Source organism: Rhineura floridana, chromosome 9 (assembly GCF_030035675.1).
Source record: "Rhineura floridana isolate rRhiFlo1 chromosome 9, rRhiFlo1.hap2, whole genome shotgun sequence".
In the NCBI taxonomy this organism is placed as follows: domain Eukaryota; kingdom Metazoa; phylum Chordata; class Lepidosauria; order Squamata; family Rhineuridae; genus Rhineura; species Rhineura floridana.
This window is the reverse complement of record NC_084488.1, coordinates 90,402,421-90,424,551: the sequence shown is the minus strand read 5'-3', so window position 1 is coordinate 90,424,551 and position 22,131 is coordinate 90,402,421. Positions and strand designations below refer to the sequence as shown.

At 46.1% G+C, this 22,131-nt stretch overlaps 1 protein-coding gene across 4 annotated transcripts in view; it reads right to left on the bottom strand.

Annotated features, from left to right (window-relative positions):
- Positions 1-1,657: 1,657 nt before the first annotated feature.
- The window catches only part of PITX2 (paired like homeodomain 2), a 46,879-nt gene continuing 26,405 nt past the window's right edge, over positions 1,658-22,131 (bottom strand). For 2 of the 4 annotated variants that reach the window (XM_061585388.1, XM_061585389.1), the window contains exons 4-5: positions 7,901-8,106; positions 1,658-3,666 (exon numbers count right to left, since the gene is read on the bottom strand). In XM_061585388.1, the coding sequence (XP_061441372.1) occupies positions 3,103-3,666; positions 7,901-8,106 (770 nt within the window). In that variant the 3' untranslated portion in view covers positions 1,658-3,102. Of the gene's footprint in view, positions 3,667-7,900; positions 8,107-10,356; positions 11,203-22,131 lie in introns of those variants that run through there. The other 2 variants (XM_061585386.1, XM_061585390.1) reach the window with 2 other exon arrangements.

Sequence of the window (22,131 nt, the reverse complement as noted above, 5' to 3'; positions counted from 1 at the left end):
CGCACACACACGAAAACATTCCGGCCAGGCTCTTCGCTCCCCGGCCTGGTGTTGACATGAGAAGAGACAAGCGGCTGAAAAACCTGGCGATGGGGCCGAGACGGAGGTGGCCTCTCCGCAAGCCCCCCATGGCTCCAGCAAAGAAGGTAGCCTCAGTCACTTCCTTTCCTCAAAGGGCCTCGGGACGGGTTGGAGGAAGGGCATCTAGGAAGTACCCTCTTTTGTGGAACTCTCTGGGTTTCCCTCTTGAATCCCCCCTTCCCAAGAAGCAAGGGGATCGATCTGAATCCCTTTCCTACCATTTCGAGACCGAGGGGAGGGGAGAGGTTATAACAGGTTTCCAGTCCAAGTAGAAGATGAGAGATAATTTCCTTCTGCTGGATTTCAACGGGTGTGTGTGTGCTTGGGGGTCGGTCTCCTGGGAGCGACTTCAGGTGCCCAGGCCCCTCCATCATCTCTCTCTTCCCTCCTGCTTCCGTCGAGGTGCTGGTGCTGGTGGTAAGCTTTTGTGTGCTAGAGGGATCGAGTCTTTCTCCCTCCCCACTTCACCCCCGCAAAAAAGAGAGAAATAGAAAAGGGAGAGAGGAGAAGAAAAGAAAATTGACTGTGCAGCACCGGAGCATCATAAATAAGACACATTCTCCGGGATCTATATTTTGAAGCGGTGCAGGCTTAGTTGTGTGCTCTGCCTGTTGGTAAAGTTACAGCAGAGAGAGAGGTGCACGCCCAGACCTGGGGGACGGGTGGGCGAGAGGAAGAGAGTGATGGGGAATTTCCTATTTCAGATCGCCAGCAGCTTACCTACTGCGATGCACACCTAACCCTTTCCGCTTTCTTTCCATCCTTCAACTGTTTTTAACCCCGTCTCCCCAAGTTCTCCGATGCCAGCTGCTGTTCCGAAGGGGCGGGCGCTGTAATTCATCTTAATTTGCTTCCGTCCTCCCGCAGACGTGCAAACTATAATCCAGCATCATTTGGCGAACAAGAAGTTTGAGAATGAATGGGTCAACGTCTCTGCGCGCCAAACACAAAGAGCGCGACCTTTCCCCCTCTGCTACAGCTTGTAGGACAGCCCTCCTGGAAAGGAGACGCTCAGTTACCAATAATGACCCCTTCCCAGTTCCCCTGGCGGCACTCAGCTGGGGTAGAGGCCCTTTGTGAAAGGACAGGCTCTGGTTTCTTGCTTTCTGCTGGGATCTAGACGACGACCAGAGAGGGAAATGAGAGAGAGAGAGAGAGAGAGGGAAATGAGAGAGAGAGAGAGAGAGAGAGGGAAATGAGAGAGAGAGAGAGAGAGAGAGAGAGAGAGAGAGAGAGAGAGAGAGAGAGAGAGAGAGAGAGAGAGAGAGAGAGAGAGAGAGAGAGAGAGAGGCATAACGAGATAAGAAGCTATCTGGCAGTTTTATTGATTCAGTTATTATTCGACACAACCCAGCCGAAGTTAAACAAAAACTGAACTCCCAGTGATTTCACTTGGACAACGACTCAAGAGAATCGTTTAAATCTCTGCAGGAGACACCATTGGAGAGCCGCTGCCAATCAGTGCAGGGATGTTGAGCAAGATGGGCCAATGGTCTGACACCAGTATAAGGCAACTTCTCTTGTCAGGACTCTGCAGCGCTCAAGAAAGCCAGATCGTGCTCCTGATGATGTTGAATAGGACAGTCACAGCAGAACCCACTCCCCTGGGGGCGAACAGCTCCCACCACCTCCTCTGAGGACTTTATGCAGGCACAGGGGGTACTCAATCCTAGTCCTGCTCAGAGCAATCCCACTGAAGTTAATAGACACGACTAACCGGTCCATTCATTTCAGTGGGTCTACTTTGAGTAGGACAACGCATATGCATACACAGCTCATGGTTTGTTTTTTTATTTGCTTGTTTCTTTTACTGATCCATTGACATATTTACACTGCAATCCTATATGCACGTTCCTGGGAGTAAGCTCCGCTGAACTCAGTGGGACTTACTTCCGAATAGATATATATAAGATTGCACTGCCAGAATGAAATGTAGGGCCTAGGATGAGAATTCTAGTCACAGTTGACTGTTGTTGCTATGTAAGAGGGAGGGGAAGAGGAAGATTTCTCCCTCCCCTGCCCTCCAAGAAAGGAGGTTGGAGATCAGCAGTCAGTATGTAGGGATATCTCTCTATGCGCTTGAACTCGTCAAAAAAAAAAACCCCAGACCAAACTGTATGCTGTATATTTTACTCCCATGAAAGAAAACACATTTTTCCAATGTTGGCAGAAAAGGAAAACACTAATATTATACGAAATGTTATACACAGGGTATGTTTTACATTGCAGTTTCAGAGTCACCATTGCATCCACCAGAGGTACTATTCTAAAACCGATATTCACACAATGGGACTTTTTTCTTTTAATAATAATAATATTAATAATAACAATATGTTAGAAACATACAGTCTCGCATTTAGTATATACATTCCCTTGCTCGCAAGCGGAAACAAAATCCCTAATCTCTTGTGTAACATGCTTTATTTTAAAGCCTAACTTTTAAAAACACTGTGGAGATTTACTAACAACTGCTTTTATAAAATTAATTTGACATTTCGATATATATATACATCCTTTCCCGTCATTTTTTCTTTTAATGTTAACAATGCTAAACATAAAAAATAACAAGCTTATAGGAACATTAAAATGTCATACCATATCCAGTCAAACGTTTGTCCGTATTTTATATATATTTATAATATATGTCCTTGTAGTTGTTGGGAATACTTTTTTTTCCTTTAGTGAAAGGTAGCAGGGCCAGGAGAAGATCCTTTGAAAACAAAGGGACTCGTGAATTTCAGTGGTATCTTTTCTCGCTCTCCCTAACCCTCCCCTTCCGTATTTATCTTTTGTCTTAATTCCATATTAGTTGTTGTTTTATATATGTGTGTGTGTGTGTGTTCTCAATAGTGCTCATTTACTTTGGATTCGAACGTTCAAGTCCTTTGATCACGGAAGCGAGGCCTCCTCCCTCCTCCATTCAGAATTTTGCGTGTGTTTGTTTATATTTTTATGGGTTTTTTTAAAAAAAATGTCTGAATGCAACACCAACAAAACAAGGGGAAAAGGCAGGCCTTCCCCTCACACGGGCCTGTCCACGGCATACTGGCAAGCGCTCAGGTTGGAGGCCGGGTTCTGAACGCTGGCGTAGCCGAAGCTGGAGTGCTGCTTGGCTTTGAGTCTCAGGCTCGCCAGGCTAGAGTTACACGTGTCCCGGTAAACGTAAGGAGGGGTCGGCGGGGCGTAAGGGCAGGCGGGCGTGGGCACGGCCGAGTTGAGGGAGGGGTTGCTCAGGTTGTTCAAGTTGTTCAGGCTGTTGAGGCCGGAGCCGGGGACGCCGGCGACCGCCGAGGGCACCATACTGGAAGACATGCTCATGGAGGAGATGGAGTTGGGCGGCGAGAACATGCTCTGCGAGGAGAGCGGGTTTACGTTCATGGAGTTGAAGAAGGGGAAACTCTTGGTGGAGAGCGACGCCGACGTCAGGCCCTTGGCGGCCCAGTTGTTGTACGAGTAGCCCGGGTACATGTCGTCGTAAGGCTGCATCAGCCCGTTGAACTGGGGCCCGAAGCCGTTCTTGCAGAGTTCCGCCTGCTGGTTCCTCTCTCGCTTCCGCCACTTCGCCCGGCGGTTCTTGAACCAAACCTTCAAAGGGGGAAGGACAGGAAGGGACCGGCAAGGGCGGGAAGGGGGAGAACAAAACAAGGAGAAGGAAAGAGAAAGCCGGTCACTGGAAGGAAGGCGAAGGGGAGCAAGCGCAGTGCGCAACCATCTCCGGCGCGTGAAGAACAACGCCAGCCCTTGTAACCTGCAGCGGTAGGGGACGGGGGGCAAGCACCCCAAAGGCACGTAGCATCATAAGAACATAAAAAGCGCCTGCCGGATTAGGCCAAAGGCCCGAGTGTCCGCAGAATTATTTTTTTGGGGGGGGCAAAGTCTCTGATTTGTTACTACAGGTCATTGGCAACTCACACCACCCACCCACAGAGAGAGAGAGAGAGAGAGAGAGAGAGAGAGAGAGAGAGAGAGATGGGTTTTTCCTACGACGACCACCACTGCTGGACCCCCTGGAGCACTTTCTACATACAAACTCATAAATCATAAACTGGACATTTTGAAGTAAAGCTGGAATCCTAAGTCTTCTTAATTGAAAAGAACTCCATCAAAATCCATTAAGACTTAGGCCTGAGAATAGATGTCTGGAAGATAGACAAAGGTAGTACCCTCCCCCAAAATACACCTCCCAGTCCCCCCCCCTTTCCCTTCCTGGTGTCAGCACTGGAGTCTTGTTTAGAATCCTACGGATTCTATTTTACTCCTACAGGGAGGCACATTATAGTTGGAATTTATTGGGAATTCCTTCCGAGAAAACGTGCACAGGAACTGGCCTTATGGGCTACCAACCCAGGCGTCTTGACTTGGGATCAGCACCATTGTCCACTATGCCACTGCCTTTCCGGTGAACGTGCCTCGAGGTCGGGCTTGGCGGCCTGAACCCAAAGCACAGATCCTTGGGCTAAAGCGCCGTTGAACTCTCAGGGCCTTAGGACTACGGAGGGATCCGCGGGAACGCATGTTTGCTTGGGTCTCACTGAAAGTCAGCGGGACTTACTCCCAGGTAAATCTGTTTAGGCTAGGGTACCCCAAAGCGGAAGATAGTATTGCCTGCCCGCCTTTATCAACACATTTATAGCCCGATAAACCAGTTTACGTTTGGATTTACATTGGCGGTATTGGTGGGGAAGCACATTTGATGCCACATACGTTGGAGGTAAGCAACAGATTCCTCCTTGAAGTGCTAGCCTCATTCATTTTGAAGGGATAAAAAATGTTGAACTGGGCCCTAGTTGAAGCTGTTTTATTTTCTTTTTAAAATCTCCTCACCTATATATATTTCTCTTATAGTCCTATGCTCATGCAATTCACAAGAAGCGTTGACACCCGGTCAAGAAAACGTCCTATATATCTATCTGCCGCTTGGTTCTTGTGGTGCCATGCCATCCCTTCATTTTGTTCGCACTCCTTTCATTTTCTTGTTAGGGAAGAGGGCGAACAAAAGGGACAAACTGATTCCCCCTCCTTTCTCTCTACACTCCCCTCCTCCTCAATTTCCAAGAGAAACGCTTGCTCCAAAGGGAATCTAACTTTCACAGCCTCAGACCTCTTTCTCATTTCCTTGCACTCATTGCACGATAAAAATCGTGCAATAGAATGAAATTAAATTCCAGTAATATTTTATCTTATAATAATAATAATAATAATAATAGGAAGCGAACCCGTAATAAATCTTTACCTCACCAGCTGGTGGAAGGGGGCAGTTTATCTCCTGTGCTAATCATCAGTAAAGCCAAACCACGTCCTCCTGGGCTTTTGGCAAAGTTGCCCTTTTTTTCAACATGTTAAAAGGGCGAGAGCCTCAGACAATGGCGAAGGCGTGTGTCTCCCTCTCCAATCCACATCCCGCCGCCTGATTTGCCAGCCGGCCGCCTACAAAGTTATTATGTGGATTCGAACCGTCGGAGGGCTCCTCTTTATGTTTACACAGCCCGTGTTTTACGTTACAAATCTCTCTTTTAACCGGACCATTCGCCCGCCATGCTGCAGACGCCTTTAAAAAACAATCCCCAGCAGGCCAGGGAATATTCGCGCTCATAATTTTCCCAAGCATAACTACATTCCCCAAACACATGCATAGCTGCTCCAGATTTCAAACAAAGGTGCTGGCGGCGGGGAGAGAAACCTGTAAATCAGGGGCTGTTCACGTTTGCACTGCGGCAGCATTTTCAAAGCCAGATCTTTCCAATGTTACAGGCCAACACATTTTCAGAAGAGAGTTGAAGAAAGGCAGGCTGACTCTTTCAGAGACAAAAGCCCTAGCTGCTTGTGGAAGCGGAATCGCGTTTTTTTCAAACCCAAATCTGCAACTAGATTTGCAGTTAACCTGAACCAGTTCCGTTGCTTCCAGTTGGGACTGAGAATCTGATTCAGAAACGATGTCCAAGATTTTAGAGAGGGCTGCTATCCTATGCTTATTTACTGGGGAGGAGGCCACAACGAACTCAGTACGAGTTCCTTCTGAGTAAACCCACCATTTGTAGAGAACTGCAAACACACTGAATCCCCCCTCAGTTACTTAGAACACACACACACACAAAATATGTAGGAAGCCCTATTGATCCATTAGAAAAATAAATAAATCCCAAAGCCACAGTATAGTAATATATATATATATATATATATATATATATATATATATATATATATATATTAGACCCAACCAAAATGTCACAATGTCCTGGGTAAGCTTACTTATTTAGAAGTAAGACAGGCAGATTTCAATTAAATTAGGTTCCTTTGTTTTCGAGAGAAGTGCTCTGTGTTTAGGACAGTAGCCCCAATCGGCTTAAATCCTGGCGTGTCAGTTTAAATGGGTCGTGGAACAGGCATCCGGCCTGAATTGAGCCAACAGCCAACACAACCAGATTCTTCTGTGTCCCTTCAGATTTTTTTTAATTACTCGTTGTTTATTTCCACTAAACAGCTGAGCCCAAACTCCACAGACTCCCATATTTTTTAATTAAAATCTTTGGGTTTTGTTTATTTCCAGAGCATTGTAGCAAAAACGGATGCCTACCAATGAAGCCAACATATGCATTTCGCATTAATTTAATCCAGGGCCCATTTTAAATGCAATTTAAACACATTTTAAGAGCTATTTTGCTCTCTTACTAAACAAATATATATTTTTACCGGTTACACGGCATCCCTTAGAGAGTAAGAAACAGTAATATGAGCGGAATCTACACCAAGGTAGTTACTGGGTTTTTTAAATTATGCTATGATCCTATTCACTTTCTTGGGAGCAAGTCTTACTGACTTCAAACGTCCTTATCCGACACAACATTTGTTTGGGGAGTTGGAGAAGGAGAAGAAAGCCTCATTTACTATTTATTTTATTTTATTTTTTTTAAATGAAGCAAGCAGGACATTGATCACCTCTCTCCCTCCCTCTTTCATTGACTGCAGTGGAACTTTCCTCAAGCCTCAAATCTCCAGACTTCGTAGCAGCCCTAACGAAGCAAATAGGACTACTCTAGAGTAACCGAACCACGAACCGCCGTCTAACAGCCCATGCATTCGCTCTTCGTAACCCGATTCGAAAAACGTGTTTACCGGAAAGCCTTGAACTTCCACCGAGTTCCAGCGTGCTTTCCAAACACAACCAAAGATTGTTCATTTTTAGGGGACTTCCCTCCTCTGAAAGCTTGGGACTGCGACCACTCTCCTTCCCACCACCACCCATTTTTTCCCCCTGTCCCCGAGCCGGGATTGCACGATCCTGCTGCATTTTAGCACTCTGATCGAGCCATAAATCTGAGGCGAGAAGGGGGTCGTGGGGGTGGGGAGAAAGCCACCATAGTTGTGAAACCCGAGAGAGAGAGAGAGAGAGAGAGAGAGAGAGAGAGAGAGAGAGAGAGAGAGAGAGAATGCAGGGAAGGGCACATTTTGGGTGCCTCAGATGGAGTCAGAGGCCTCGTGCGTTGCACATCTCGGGCTGCACACACGTCGGAGCCTGCCCCGAGCCGCTTTCTTGGCCCAGGTTCCCCTAAGTACACATCAAGTTCAGAACACGCTGCTCAGCCGGGGCCATCCATCATATTCTGACGAGATGGCAACCTGTTTGGGCCTGAGGAAGCGAAGCCGAGCCGCGGCGCCGGGGCCAAAGCCCTCCTCAAAAGGGGAAGAAATCGAAAGCGGGCCGCCGCCGCGCCAGCCAAAGTGGATCCCGGGTCAGTTTCTCCCGCCGCCGCCGCTGCGACGTCCCGCCCCGGGACAAACACATCCCCGCACCCCAAAACAAGTCTCGGGGCTTTCTTACCCTGACTCTGGCCTCCGTGAGGTTGGTCCAAACGGCGATCTCCTCCCGAGTTGACATGTCCGGGTAGCGGTTCCTTTGGAAAGTGGCCTCCAGCTCTTGGAGCTGCTGGCTGGTGAAGTGAGTCCGTTGCCGCCGCTGCCGCTTCTTCTTGGATGGATCCTCGGGCCCCGCATCCTCGTTCTTGCCAGGCTGGCTTTTGTCCTTTTCTGCAAAGGAAAGGAGTCTTGGATCAACAGCATGCTGCGGATCGGGAGGGGGAGACGAAAGAGGGAGGGCGGGAGGCATCGGAGAAGGCAATCGGCCCAGGCGCTTGGCGGCCTCGCTTAGCCAGTCAATGGCCCGCAGTCGGCGCCGTTCACAACTCGGATGAGATGGAAGGGGTACGCCGCAGGCCCAGGGGAAAATCGGCGGTTCTAAGCGCCTTGTTTTGAAGCAGCGACATCGAAATCCAGGAGATTTACTTCCTTAAAATAAAATAAAGATCGAGAGGTATACAAGCCTCATCCAAAGGCTGTGATCCTAAACAAGGGCTGGGGAAGTAGCTTTGAAATCAACGGGGTTCGAGTCGAAATCAATATGCTTAGGATCCGAATGAAACACATACACATATACATCAAAAGAAAATCCCATTGCTATCCGTCGACAAGTTAAACGTGCTTCGGAAGGAGAAGTCGGGCCGAGCCCAGCAGCGCTATTGAAATCGCTGGAGTTAGATTTGAGAGAATGTAAATCAGCTTCCATCCAAGCGCTTCCTTTGAACAGCGTCTACCAATACCCGATGAGTTCCACAAATCTGACTTAGGCACGCGGAAGTCCCCCTGATTTCGCGGAAAGGTCTCCCCCGCCCCGAAAAGTGTGCAATGTGATTCAGGATTGCCCCCAAAGCATATATTTTAATTGCAATTAAACATTAATCTTACAGATATTTGTTATACATGACAGGTATTAATAACTCTTGTGCTGGCAGACCTTCTGTAAGGCAGCATATTCTGTGTACCTGCAGTTTGTGAGAGGAGTGATCTACATTGCATCTGTGTGGACCCAGAGGAGTGCACACGTAAATCTTGTAAAGCACACGCGGCTCTGCGTTTGAGTTTTATCCGACATACCTGTTATTAATACCTATTTCAGCCCCAATGGTTGTTTTGCCACATCATCCTGCTATGTCTAGATATGTCCACCTTTTTCCTACTTCACGGGTAGAGTCTCTAGAAATCACTCTACGGCTATATTTTGGGTCTACCTTCCATTTGTTGCAATCCCACTGAAGTTAAGTTTCTTTAGAAATGGAGGATACCTTCAGAAATAAAGGTGTTTATGTAAAAGTGTTGCGATGGCACACATTAATTGCAATAGATATGGGTGCACTCCGGCTCATATAGATACCACTCAGCATAGTTTCATAAATGCAAATATCATTTATTTAGATCACAGATATTTACTTCAGAGTAACCAGGGGTAGGCTGTGGTTGAATGAGAAATTGCCATTGCATCCTCAATTAAGCCGAAAGACTCGGATTGAAGAAGCAGATATGTAGCTGATCCTCTTAGGCATGTTTACTTTGATGTAAGCTCCATTCAGTTCAATGGGACAGTCCTAGGTAGACATACGCAGGATTGCAACGTAAGAGCCTGGTCCCATCCAAGCTCACTCAGAAGTTAAGTCCCAACATATTCAGTTGGACATGCTGGTTTAAGTGAATCCACGAAGAGACCACTTAATGGCCTCAGCCCTTGCACGTTTACTCAGAAGTAAGTTCTACTGATTTGAGTGGAATTTACTCCCAAGCAAGTGTGCAAAGGATTGTTTGACAGCACAGTGCTCGGCATATTTAACCCTTCTCTCTTCAACGGGACTCACTGGAAGAAAACGATGCATAGGACTGATGGAACCAATGGGGTTCAGCCCCTTTAAGTCTCGCAGACTTCGCTTTATCTGAGCTCTGTTCTCTCCCAGGATCCTATAAGAGCACCGAATATAGTTATCCAAGATGCAGTATGTTCTGTTATACAGAGAGCCCGTTTGCTTTGCTTTGCTTTTTAAATAGATTTCGGAGATTGCTCTTTTACCAAGACGATCTGGCTAAATCACGGTGGCAACTGCCGCAATTGTGGCGGCTTTCGACTTACACCCCGGCGTCCCGCTGCCTTCGCTCTCAGGCTTCGGTCTCTCCATAGGAAACGCCCGCATTGTCCCCGGGGGTAACTCTGCGATCTCCCACCCTCATCCTCTGTCTCGACATCAAACGAGAAATCAAATCTCGCCCAGCACCTAACACTGAAGCGGTGCCATATGCAGTATTCGTTTCTTTCCCTCTCTTTCGAGGTCTCCCCCCTCCAGCACAGGACTGGGACTCTAGCTGAGCACCCGGACTTTGTTTTCAGAAGAATAATGGGAGGGTATATTGGTGTAGATGAGGACTGGGGTGGGTGGGGAGAGAAGCGGAGTCCCTTACCTGAGGCCTCGGGGCTAGAGGTGTCGGAAATGGTATGCACCTCCAGCCGGTGTTTGGCCGAATCCAAGACCGACCGCGGCTGCCCGGGGGTTAGGGCTGAAGCCATGACCAGGGCCGGCTGGTGGTGGTGGTGGTGGTGACAGGAGGAGGAGGAGGAGGAAGAAGAAGAGGCGGAGGAGGAGGGGGAGGTGGAGCACAGTTTATTCCCGGCTCCCAGTCGCTCCAGTCTCAGCGACTCTTTCAGGCAGTTCATCGGGCGACGGGAGCCGGCCCGATCTGCCGGGGACTGCACACTGGCCTGGGGACTCTGTGCGTGTGCGTGTGCGTGGTGTGTGGAGGGAGCCGCAGTCTTTGGCAGAAGAGTCGGCCCGAGAAGTCTTCTTGTCAATTTCACCGTGTCAGTTTCACTTCGGCGATGGCAGCCGGTCCCGGCCGAGTCTCAAGGCAAAGCTGCTGCCCCCCGCCCTCCTCCCCCCGCAAAGTCTCCTGACGGGCTCTCCCGTCGCATGGGCGGGCGAAAGCAGCAGCAGAAGAACTGCCGAAGGAAGACCGAAGGGACTCTCCGTGGTATACTCCCAAGGCGAACCTCGCCGACCATGAATAATCACAAGGCTGCCAAAGGTCTCGCGGCTTGGGCCAGAGTGACAGGCGCAGGTAGACGGTATTAGATCCAAGGCGGCGGCGGCGGCGGCAGTAGCAGCGAGAGCAAAAGCATGAGCCACAGTTCAGCGGCGGCGCATCCCAGCACAAGCCCCTCTCAATCGCTCTCTATTTCCTCTCGCCCAGATCCGCTGGGGCCAGGCGAGAGATTGCTAGACCCGAGCAGCTCACCAGCTTCCCTGTTTGCCTAACATCTTAAACCCAGAGGCGGCCTTCCCGGGGCAATGATATCACCCGGCCCCCTTCTCTCCCCTCCCTCCTTCCTCCCCCGCGTCCTAGACTCGCTACGGAGGTTAAGAGTGACGCGCCTCGTGGCCAATCAGGAGGCGCTACGCCCCGGCGAAGACTATAATAAGACCATCCTATCAGGAACTTAGGGCAGGGCTAAATTAAAAGTCTTTTTTTCCTCCTCCTCCGCTTCGCCAGTCAGGTCTTCTTGTCTTAAAAGCATGCATTGCAAGTGAGCAAAGGGACAATTAGAAAAGAGGGACGGGGGTGTTGGAATCCGCGATCGAGGCACCATCATCATCATTATTGCTATTATTCCCCCCACTTTTAATTCTGATCCATAGTTTGCAACTTGCAAAATGTTTATTCAGGAGGCATCTACATGTGACCCCCAGAGACCTGTGATATTCACTAGGAAATTGGTACATCACTCTCCCATAGGGACAGTTGTCTACTGCATTGACAGGTGTGCTGTGCTTGAAAAGAATCTTTCTTGTCACCTCCGTTTCAGTGACTCAGAAGAGAAATCGTACTTGAAGGAGACAACCTTAAAAAAAACCGAAACTAAAGGCAAACCTTAAAAGGAGATCACCATTTGAAAGAGAGGAGAAATCATGCTTCGGACAGCAAATGTTTAAACGGCTCTTAATGAATCTCAGTGAAAAGGTGCTCGAGAAATATGCCTGATTCGCTGACAGAGACAGGACCATTTAAAATTGCCATTTTGGAAAATATGAATTACTCCTAATCCAAATAAGAAATATCGAGAGTGATGGTCAGTATTTTGCATGGAATTGTTAATGAAAACCATTCAGGGAACTTAGTTAGATGAACGGTATATAAATGGAATAAAAAAATAATCATGCATGTAAAATCCAGTATTTCTTTTCTAAAAAACAAAACAAACCAAAACCAAAGAACCCTTTAAACCTTCTATTACCTATTTTGCAGCTCAGTCCTAAACATATTGATTTGTAAGTGGACTGCAGGACATTGGAAGCAAGTCCCACGGGAACTCAACTCTTATTTCCGATTAAATTGAAAAACATTAAATTGAATCATTTTTCATTTTTTCAAGTTAAAATACCCCCCAATTAATTTTTCATCTGCCAAATTTAATATGCCACTATAATGACAACAAAACATTCCCCATATGCTATTTGTTGGAGTGAGGGTGATCCACTGTTTTAAAATCCATACAAATTGACCAGATTATCAATATGCTCTGTTAAATGTGATACTCGTTTAAACCCCGATTTCAGGCACTAACACAGCCACATCAAAAGTTTCATGACAGATTTCTTTGGAACTTATCTCTATGCAAGTGTCATATAAATCCATGGGAGTCCCTTTCAAATAAATGTCTTTCGAATTTGTTCTTCACTATCCCATCCCCAACAATGAAAACGTCAGTTCCTTTCCTCTCCTGGTATTCCCCCCCCCACCTCCATAATGTCACAATTTTGCCATGACGAAAATAGTACTTAAATATATTCTTATGCACATGAAAATACGTATCTAATCTATCCATTTGTCTCTATTAGAGAGAGGAGTTCGATTAGTTAATACAAGGCAGTACAGTACAAACAATGCTGGGATCTGATCTTCTTACTGAGGCCTGACTGCGTGATTTGTTAGGGTTCGCTGGTTTTCGTTTTTAAAGTGTGGTCTTTACGGGAACGAAAACAGAATCGTCTGTAGAGTTTTTGTAACCGTGTTGGGGGATTATTTGCCTGTCCAGAATGTCCGTTTGGATTAGAGTCTCCCGTGAGAGGAGAAGGAGGCTGTTCTATCTTCCGAGAGAGAATTGACGTAAAAGCCTAAATTTCTAGAATATGATAGAAAACGCGTCAGATCCAGTGGATCCCGCGATGTTATATTCACGGTGCCAGATTTCTCTTTCTCTCAAGATTCAATCTAGACAACGAAAGCACTGCATACATACAGAATATCGTAGCCTTGTATTTCCACATTAGTTAACTCTATATTCGCAGTTATCAGCCCCGATTACTCCCGAGTAGGAGGACACCCCTTGCCATGGCTTACTCTTCCTGAGGGCCACCGTGAGGCTGAACCCTCCTTAAGACATCACTAACCCGCCTTAGTTCATCTTCAGAACGCCCTCAAACAATGCAGGCGCAATTAGTCCAAAAGCCTCCTGGCCTCCCTTGCAATTTATGGAGAAAATATCCAGCCTGGCTGTGTGTGTGTCTTCAAAGTCCGATCGCCGCCACCGCCCTCCCTTTGACTGGTGATGGTCCTCTGGATGCCTCACCTGTGCCCCTTCCCTCCCAATCTCGCCCAGAGATCGCTCAACTAGTCTGCATAATATTTTAGCAGTCTGTTGGTAAAGAAGGTCAAATTAATTTGCATCCTGCTCATTATCCAGCGTTTAAATGACGTGGTTTATTCCTGCGATTTGACAGAGACTCTTCCGCTCTCCCCCCCGTAGATCCCACTGCGTTTCGATGGAGACAATATTCTTACATTTGTAGTGGATTTTAATCTGATAAGACTCTAATTTGCTTAAGTCTTTTAAATAGGGGTTTTAAAACAATTCTCGCCGTTTTCTTATTGAATTTCCTCTAATTCCCCCAAGATCATAAAGTATATGTGTAAAGTAAATCGTTTCTCCCTCAGCACCGGCAGCAGATGACCTATCAGTAAGTCAATAAGAATCCGGCGCCTTTCTGCACAATTTGTTTACTAATCATATCCCGGTTTCTGCTTAACCTCGCGAGGCTACTGGGGGGGGGGGTTCACACTCCACATAAATCCCCCAAGGCCCTTCTTCATCAATGGACGCCGTTACAGGAGGAAATCAACCACTCCAGGCCGGGTGAACTAGAATGGGAACACAAGATTCCCCCTTGGTTATACAGGGCGGACCTTTTCTCATCCAGCAAGCTGGAGGGGATCCGCCGAGATGGGAAGGAGGGGAGAGCGAAGAAGAAGGAAAAAGAGGATGGGCTGGAATTCTTTGTGCCCGCATAGGCCAGATTCGCTCTTTAAACCCGTGTTAAGTAGTTCGGAATACTACTCCACCAAGGCAGATGAAAACCCCTCCTTCCGCCTCAAAAGATAGATTTCCAGCACCCCGCTTTGCTGCCTTTGCATGTCTGCTCAGCAGGAAGTCCCACTGTGTTCAGTGGGGCTTACTCCTAGTAAGGGTTGCTACAGGATTGCAGTCTCTAACTGCTTTCTGACCCGAGCACACGTTATGTGCGTATATGCCCCACTAAAATATGCCAAGGAGTCATTCACCGGCGTTTTGAGTAAGCCAAACAATGTGCCCTGATCCTCGACTCCAGAAGTCATCAGGAAATAAAAATACGAGGGAACCGTTTGCCTAATGGAGCACAAATGTCCACAGGAAGGCTGATTAGGATACCCTCAGATGATCAGGGTGGGTGAAGGGAATGGATGAGGGAATCCTTTGATCCGTTGCGTCTTGGACACCACCCGAAACACCTTTACTAGGGGGGAGGCCACGGGAGAGTTTGTGTGCTCAGAGAGCTAAAACAAAGAGAAACGCGTGCATTTTTGTGTGAAGTAGGAGACAATGATGAGCCTCATAAAAAAGAAAGGCCACCTCCGCCCCTAAAGAGAGTTGTTAGGAAGCAAATCCCATTGATTTCGATGGAATTGCCTTCCAAGAACTTTCAAGTGAAATCAATGAGAACTTGCAATGTGTTTAAAATGGGTCAAAGCTGGTTTAACTGTTCTGATAAGGAAACTACAGAATAAGCCCCAGTCAGATTGGCGGGAGCCTGTGGGCCGATGTGATTATCTGGGCGTTTCCCTACATGGAAACTAAAAAGGTTTCATCTTGGAGGGACAGTAAGGGATGCACCTCCTCTGGATTTTATGTTGTAGATGCCCCCATGCTATCCTTTGATACCAGTTCAACTCAAAGACCAGACTAGGGGCTACAGAAGCTCCCCAGACAATGATGAACAAGTGGCATGAATTGACAAGAAACTCATAATTAATACAATTAAATTAAGCATGAAGAATGGAGAAAATATAATGTTATACAACTGTGGTAGCATTTGCATTATTCACAGGCCACCCACCTCGTTCCCAAGTTGGATTACCTGTGCCAGGAATGTACCTGTCACAGGAGCATACAAAGTTGTCTTATGCTGAGTCAGATCATTGCTCCATCCCACCAAGTACTGTTTACTTTCCAGGGTTTCTGGAGGTGGTCTTTTACAACATCTGCTACCTTCATCCTGGGACTTTCTGCATGTAAAGGATGCTCTGCCATTGAGCTATGGTCCATCCCTTTGGCCCACAGATCATGCAACAGAATGCTTTGAATGGGGAAATGAAGCATCATCTTGGAACGGAACATAAGAAAAGTACTACTAGATAAGGCCAATGGCCCATCCAGTGCAGCATTCTGTTCTCACAGTGACCAGCCCGATGCTTAGGGGAAGCCTGAAAGCAAGACATGAGGGCAATAGTACTCTCTCCACTTGCAAATTGTTTTTTTTAATGTGTTTTTAAATTTGTATATTTGTTTTTAATGTTTTTAATTGTAAACCGCTCAGAGAGTTTCGGCTATGGGGCGGTATACAAACGTAATAAACAACAACAACAACAACAACAATAGGTATTCAGAGACATATTGCCTCTGAAGCAGAACATAGTGTTGGAAGTGGGGCAAGAGCAACTCCTGTTTTGTTCTTTTGTTTATGTTCCAAAAGAGAGATAGAGTTAGGGTCCTCCAGATGGCTAGGCTTGATTACCTTTACCTGTGATGCTCTGACTGACTTCCTTCCCATTGCAGACTGATATGTCTTAGGGAGCTTATCTGCACCTCCTCCTTCTACCCTTTCCCTTCTTCTCTTCTTTCACTGTCCAGGAGAGAGGAGACATCTTTGTCTCTGCTCTCTCTCTCCTAGCCATGAGGGCAACTCCCAAGCCTGGGAGTTGCACCTCCAACTTAGTTAGTTAGAACTAGGTATGTCTTTCTATCTACTATGTCTTTCTATAAATAAAGTAGCTTTTCTTATTTTACTAAATCTTAAGTCTCAGTGATCTCAGTGCAGGGTAAAAGCCTGCTACTTAGGTAAAGGCACACACTGATACATACGCATTTCAGACCTCTGTTGTTCTCTGCTCAACAAATATACAAATTTATACAACACGGAAATCCTGAGAGCCTTATCTCCCATGAGGGTGTCTAATAGTCTTTTAAAGCCATCCAAGTTGGTGGTTGTTATTACATATTGTGGGGCGATTCTGTAGATAAGGACAAGATATTCCCACCTTCGGGACAAGATCAGCAGATTCCTGTAGGGGATATCATGGGTGGACTGTCTCTGAACGTTCCTTAAGGAAGGCTTCTTGGCCAGAAAAGTGTGGGTTATGCATGAGAGATGTTTGCCGCCCTAGAAAACAGCCCAACTTTACTTTTATTCAGAGCTAGATCAAGGCCTGTGAGTTGGCAGAGTTTTGTTTTGCAGTTCACATTGACCAAAGGCAGCCATTAGTTTCGAAAGGCGCCCACTCTTGCACTATAAATGGTGAATTGTGCTGATTTCTTCAGTGGCATGCTCATCCATCGTCCCAAGGCCTCTCCCATACAATTCCTCACCCGCTCTGATTTGTTTATCGGTCAGTTCCTGAGGGGGTGGGGATAGAGACATTTGCAGTGCATCCTATGCTCACTAGAATGCATTTCCTGGTGAGTGTGCATAGGACTGAAGCCCAAGGCACGATCGAGAGGAAGTTTTCTTGCGCAAACCTCATTCACTCTAACGCGTGCTGCGCAAGCTAGGACACTCTGATGCAAGTCCCATCGGATCTTGCACAAGTGCCACTCCTGTCAATGAGTGTGCAGGGCAACTTCCCGAGGGCTCTTGCCTCCAATCCTAGGAATGCTTTCCATTTTAGCAGGACTAACTTTTGAGTAAACATAGCTAGGATCGCTTTCTTTAAAGTAAGACCATCTTGTGGGCTTACATGCATTCTAACCATGATGGCGTTTCTTTTTTCAGCTAGGAGATGGACGCTGCACTGTGCAAACGATTTCCCCTGCTCAAGAAGCCTTCCCTAATGCCATCCTGGTTAGTTTACACTGTTTCTGAAATGCTGATGATTGATTGACTGACTGACTGGCTGACTCTTTGACTTGATATTCCTTAGTTGAAAGGGGAAAAAACAAGGCGACAGCACTGGCAGCTTTTACAGAACTTGGGAAAACCCAGGGCGCATTCCTTGCTTTGTGACTAATGAAGATCCGCAGCCACCCATCCTAACGACCACCCAAACATTGCACTAGAAACGCAAGCCTGTTTGGAGTTCACCTCTGTTCTTAATCTGGGGACAAGCTTTGCCCTATTAAGTAAATATTCACTAATAGGCAAAAAACCTTGCGGTTTAAGAGCGTACCTATAGCCCACAGCTATTTCTATTAAACTTTTAAAAGCAGGGAAATTGGGCAGCTATAGTGAATGCACCAGGGGAGCAGGAGACCTGAACTCCTCTCTGAGATATTGGACTGCCCTACAAATTTGTCAATATGCAAACACCATTTGGGTTGGTCTTTCACAGTCCAATCCACTTCCTGTGTAGCATGGAAGAATTTGGTAACATGTGCCTCTGAACTTATGGTGAGTGGTGGCAACACCTGCCATCTCCAAAGACGGAGAATTACATTTTTGTATGTTTACTGGTGTTCTTCTTACTTTGCTTCTTTCTTGTGTTACTAATGTTTCTACAGAGAATCTAAACTAGTAAATTTTATTTCCCTCATTATTCATCCTAGAAATCTGTGTCAAATTTATTTTTATTAATTTCAAAGCCATTTTATTGCTCAATGTCATATGATGGTGAAGACAGCCTTTTGTGTTTCAAATTGGAGTTTATGTTCTATTTCTATTTTGGGTGCATTAACGGTTGAATCTGAAACTGCAGTTTGATGTAAAATCAGACTGATTACAATATGTTGATACTTCAGCAATGACTCTAGCTGTTGGAAAAAAGAGGATGCATGTTTTCAGCCTGCTATGTTTGTATGTTTTTGTTTTTTGAGTTTTTTGAGTTATGGTATTTATTGTATTTATATATTGTCCTTGCTTTTACCTTTTATGTACACTGCCCAGAGAGCCTTCGGGCTTCGGGCGGTATATAAATTAAATTAAATAAATAAATAAAAAATAAACCACTTTATTTAAGGCAAGGTGGGCAAGCTCAATTAAAAACATAAAGCACACCTAGAATTTTGCTAGAATATATTTCACCTCCCACTGTTTTATCTTGTGCAAATTGAGACACTCCTGAGGTCCACTGGAGACTATTCTGTGGAGGTCAGTGCCATTATTTGTTGTAAACTGCCCTGAGAGCTTCAGCTATGCGGTGGTATACAAATGTAATAGCTAAATAAATAAATAATTCCACAATTATGTTTGGAGTTTTTTTAGTGTAAATTTTGCGAAGTGTTGCTGTACTTCACATATTCACAGAAACAGAATCAAAAGAAAATGATTTCCTGTAGGAAACTTCACTAAAGTTGCAAAGTATATCAGACATATTTAAAGTGACCATCTGAACTACATCAACTATCTTAATAATGTTGCTTCCTCTCTGCTAAAACAAGATCAGCACAGCACATGTCTTCTTTCTATTATTTGGGCTGGTTGCAGGTGTTGCCACCACTCACCATATGCTCAGAGGCACGTTACCAAATTCTTCCAAGCTACACAGCAAGTGGATTGGACTGTGAAAGACCAACCCAAATGGTGTTTGCATTTTGACAAATTTGTAGAGCAGTCCAATATCTCAGAGAGGAGTTCAGGTCTCCTGCTCCCCTGGTGCATTCACTATAGCCGCCCAATCTCCCTGCTTTTTAAAGTTTGATAGAAATATCTGTTGGCTATAGGTATGTTCTTAAACCACAAGGTTTTTTGCCTATCAGTGGATTTCCCTGCTTTTTTATCCAGGAGGTAAGAAATGGGATTCTGTGCAAGTTTGCTGAGAATGGATTGATCATTTGCATGCTTATTGAGTTCAGTGGGATTTACTCCCCTGCAATCATGCTTAGGATAGGTGAAAGTGACCACAGGGGATGGCGAAGGGAGGAGGATGAGGAGGGAGGGGAGGAAAGGCAGAGGGGAGTACTGGGAGGGGAGGGCAGGACAAATTTGATCATTTGCATGTTTATTGAGTTCAGTGCGATTTACTCCCATGCAATCATGCTTAGGATAGGTGAAACTGACCAGGGGGATTAGGGAAGGAGGGCTGAAATGGGCAGGGGAGGAGGAAGAAGGAAGAGGGGAGGGGAGGAGGAAGGGAAAGGAAAGGGGAAGGAGGGGAAAGACAGGTGTGATCATTTGCATGATTATTGAGTTCAATTAGATTTACTCCTATGCAATCATGATTAGGATAGGTAAAAGTGACCATGGGGGAGGGGAAGGAGCATATTGGAGGGGGGCAAAGGACGGGGGAGGGCAGGGCAGGTTCGACCATTTGCATGATTATAGAGTTCAATAGTATTTATTCCATGCAATCATGCTTAAGATAGGTAAAACTGACCATGGGGAGGAGGAAGGGGAGGGAGAGGTGGGGGAAGGGGAAGGAGGGGATTGGGAGGGAGGGGCAAAGGAAGGGAGAGGGAAGCGGCAAGAGGGAGGGGATAGGAGGGAGAAGGTGTTGGAATTTCTCTATTGAGATGCGTAGCAGAGTTGCGTAGCACTGCGGAACGGAGAGTATTGAACGAGCTGTGTGTGTGTGTTTGAATCTTTGCTAAGATTCTACCTTCCCTGCAAATTAGTCAGAGACTTTAAGCTTTAAAAATAAGAAACAACTACTTTGTTCTGGAAGTACATGCTTGATAGGAAAGAGTTCTATATCTAGCTAACTGGCTATGCTGGAGCAGCCTGCACTGGTCCCAGTGCTGGCCCTCATCCTGGTTGAGAGGAGAGACAAAGAGAAGATGTGTGCTCCCCTCTCGAGAGAAAGAGAACACTGAGAAAGGTGGGAAGGAACTGGGATCAACATTCCTTTGCTTATCAGCCTAGCTGGGAGGGGAGAGGCAGCAGAGGATCAAAGGGATAGGTATAGCCTCAACCAGCAAGAGGTCTAGCTCTCTAGCTACCCTTATTAACCCCATGAAGCCTCAACTCACCAAGTTGGAGTTGAACCTCATACATTCTAACACCCCTTCTGAACATGAACTTAGTTCATTCTACAAGGTGCATCTTGCCTCGTAGTTTCTGGTGTCGGACTTTGCCCAATGGTTTGGTCAAAGCATCAACTGTCATCTCTTCTGTTGGACAGTAGATCATCTCTAGAAGCCCTTTCTCCCTTATGTCCTTCAGGTAGTGGAACTTCACATCAATGTGCTTCATGCGAGAACTTTGCCCTTCTGATTCCGCGAGTTTTATGCAGGCTTGATTGTCCTCAAGTATTCTGATAGGGTCTGGTTCAGATATGCCCAAGTCTCCTAGAAGCTTGCGCAGCCACAGCATTTCCTTGCATGCCTCATCAGCTGATACATATTCAGCCTCAGTAGATGAGTGTGCTACAGTCTAATGCTTTCGACTTGTCCAGCAGATAAGTGACTGTCCATAGTAGAACAAGTTTCCACTGCTTGACTTGCGATCTTTAGTGTCTCCAGCCCAGTCAGCATCAGCATATCCTAGAAGTTTAGGATCTCGAGTAGCTGATAGCTTTAGTTTTAAGTTTGCAGTGCCTTTCAGATATCTTGCCGCTCTCTTGACTGCTTCCCAATCTTTCTTGTTTGGCAAGCTGGTTTTTCTGCAAAGGTATCCCACTTCTACTGCCACATCTGGTCTGGTTATTGTGCTGATGTAAAGGAGTTTCCCTATAGCTTGTCTGTACCTTTCGTTGTCTTCCCAGGGTTGATTGTTCTGGTCTGGTTTGAAGTATCCTACTTCCATTGGTGTAGGTGCTGAATGTGCATCCTTTAGTCCTAGACTCTCAAGTAGGTCTTGAATCTTTTGTTTTTGGTTTAGAAGAAAAGATCCATCGTCCTCCCTTTCAATTTGTATTCCAGGGTAGTACTTGATGTCGCCTAGACATTTCACTTCAGCTTCTTTGCTTAGATTATTTACTAACTCTTGCTTGTCTTGTGGATTCTCATAAGCCAATAGTAGATCATCTACATAAATCAAAATATAAGTCCATTTGTTGTTCTTGAATCTGCTATAGAGGCATTGGTCAGCTTCGCCTCTGTTATAGCCTTGTTTCAAGAGCATTTGGTTCAGTTTGTCATTCCAAGCTCTTGCAGCTTGTTTCAGTCCATAGATGCTCTTTTGCAGTTTGCATACTAGGGTTTCCTTTCCTTGTATTTAAAAGCCTGGTGGTTGTTGCATGTAGATTTCCTCTTCTATTTCCCCATGCAAGAACGCTGTTTTTATGTCCATGTGTTCCACCTGCATTTTCTTGTTAGCAGCAACACTTAGTAGAGTTCTGATTGTTGTATGTTTGACTACAGGAGCAAAGGTTTCATAGTAGTCTTGTCCATACTTTTGAGAGTATCCTTTGGCCACTAGTCTTGCCTTGTATCTCTAATGTTCCCTTCAGTGTTTGGTTTTTTCTTGAGTACCCACTTGCAACCTACAGCTTTCCTTCCTTGAGGAAGCTTGGTAAGTGTCCAAGTTTTGTTCCTGTGTAGAGCTTCCAGCTCTTCCTTGGCTGCCTACCTCCACCTCTCAGCTTCAGCTTTGGGTAAGGCTTCAATATCTTTCCAGGTCTGTGACTCTGGAAGTTTATCAGCTCTCGCCAGGTAGGACAGTCTCAGTGGAGGTACACCTCTGTTGGTGCGGTTAGAGCGTCTTGGTACAGGACTCTCTGCTGCCCCTTCTGGCTGTGCAGGTTCCCCTTCTTGCTCTTTTTCCTCACTGTCCTCCAGTG